The sequence below is a fragment of the Monopterus albus genome, unplaced genomic scaffold (genome assembly GCF_001952655.1).
Source record: "Monopterus albus unplaced genomic scaffold, M_albus_1.0 scaffold2.1, whole genome shotgun sequence".
NCBI lineage: Eukaryota > Metazoa > Chordata > Actinopteri > Synbranchiformes > Synbranchidae > Monopterus > Monopterus albus.
This window is the reverse complement of record NW_018127882.1, coordinates 561,454-563,240: the sequence shown is the minus strand read 5'-3', so window position 1 is coordinate 563,240 and position 1,787 is coordinate 561,454. Positions and strand designations below refer to the sequence as shown.

Below are 1,787 nucleotides of genomic sequence, written 5' to 3'. Positions count from 1 at the left end.
GGATGGGAGAAGCCTTCTTAGTTGCACACGTTCGATTCAAAATCACACTGAGGAATGCATGTCCCTGTAATTTCTCATGCATCCATCCTAAGCTCCCTTCTCACCACTATTTAAAAATGGTTTACCTGTACAGTAGCGCCATCCTCTGGTGAGAATGAACATAGCACCAAAGACACAGGAACGCAAAGGCCATACAAGTTCAAGATTAAAAAAAAAAAAAAAATGTCAGGACGTCTGTTACGGTATCACATTGTTTTATTAGTCGGTACATAAGATTAACTGTGTAGTGACCTATTTTTTTTCTTTTTTACTAATTTTACATGTTGGAGACCACAACAGTTCACAATACACACTGATGGGGAAGTCAGTGCAATCTACAAACCAAAAAGATGTTTTCAAATAAGGGAAAATGTCCCAGCAAGTTAGACTAATTTACATCCTCGCCACAGCGCCAACAACAGTTACAGCGTGATTTCAGATAACAGAATTATGGGTGGGTATCACCTTCAACCCAAAACAGTACAGAACCAGTAACTGTGATGACATTGTCTAACGTGCAATATTTACTATAGTCAAAGCATGCAGGTTACTATTATATTATTGTCTGCAGAAAAGGATAGTGACAAGGATATACAAGCTTGAGGGGCAAAGGTGTGTGCTGCAGTTGTGAACTATTTGGATTGTTCTCAATTATGATTTCTGATTCTGCTAAACTCCTCTCTACTGAATCTGTATCAGTGTTGTTATAGTCATGTATAACCACTTACGCTCATCTATGAATACAACCTGCTAATACCTCATTACTTTAAGAAAAATGACAAAACATCCACAGCTAATACATTTAATAACAAAATGGACTAAGGTTGAAGACAGAAGCTGTGAGCTTATAGTCACTTTGCCATTTAAGAAAATACTGTAGGTACCAAGTCATTAATCCGTATTCTCATTCCAACAACAGAAAGTAAGTGGTATTTTTAAATGGAACATTTTGAAGAATGCCATGAACTGTGTGTGTGTATATACATATATATTTATTAAACCTGCTTTTCACTGATAGTTGGTGTAGTGTTTAAACAGAGGAGGATACTGAAATACAGCATATTGTGTTATTGGTAGCATAAAAAAACATTAAGTAAAGTTACAGTTGATGCAAGTGTCAGTTAGGCTTCAGTTTAATATAATCCTACTGGTTTAATATTGGACTATAAACTAGGGAACATAGGGAGCTTGGCCATCAAGGCATCACTGTATGTTTCTGATGATGCAACATCAAGTAAAACAAAAAACTCTGAAACAGTTGTATGCCAAGTAGCTGTCTAACTGTTCTTCAACATCAATAAGCAGAATCAGAAATCATTTTAAATTAGATTAATCCTGTTCTAAAGAAATGTGTTCAAAGAGCCCAGCATTAGGACTCTAGGACTGTCTGACAGTAAACAGAGTAATCGTGTTCAGGGAGCGAGTGGCCCTAGCCTCAGCTCTACGTGGTGCGTGAGCCAAATGGCCTCAGTGGTGGTGTCGGCTCCCTCCTCGCTCGGCCTGATGGGAGCTGCGAGGTTGCGGAAGTCGTGCCGGATTTTAAATGAAACGGTGACATCCACGTCATCTTCTTTCTGAGGGATCACTTTGATGAAGAAACCAATCTTGTTGGACTTCCTAAAGGCAACAACACTGTGGATAGGAGAGAGATCAGGTTAAGAATTATCCTACACTATTAATTTGTGTGTGCGTGTGTGTGCGCGCGCGTGTGTACTGACTTACTCAGGGTCATCCTGGAAGTTCTGCGG

The 1,787-nt window shown here is 39.2% G+C and overlaps 1 protein-coding gene across 2 annotated transcripts in view; it reads right to left on the bottom strand.

Annotated features, from left to right (window-relative positions):
* Window positions 1-237: 237 nt before the first annotated feature.
* The window catches only part of dctn4 (dynactin 4), a 9,695-nt gene continuing 8,145 nt past the window's right edge, over window positions 238-1,787 (bottom strand). For both annotated transcript variants that reach the window (XM_020593374.1, XM_020593381.1), the window contains 2 exons: window positions 1,762-1,787; window positions 238-1,671 (listed from right to left, as the gene is read on the bottom strand). The exon at window positions 1,762-1,787 is cut by the window's right edge and continues 18 nt beyond it. In XM_020593374.1, the coding sequence (XP_020449030.1) occupies window positions 1,452-1,671; window positions 1,762-1,787 (246 nt within the window). In that variant the 3' untranslated portion in view covers window positions 238-1,451. The remainder of the gene's footprint in view (window positions 1,672-1,761) is intronic.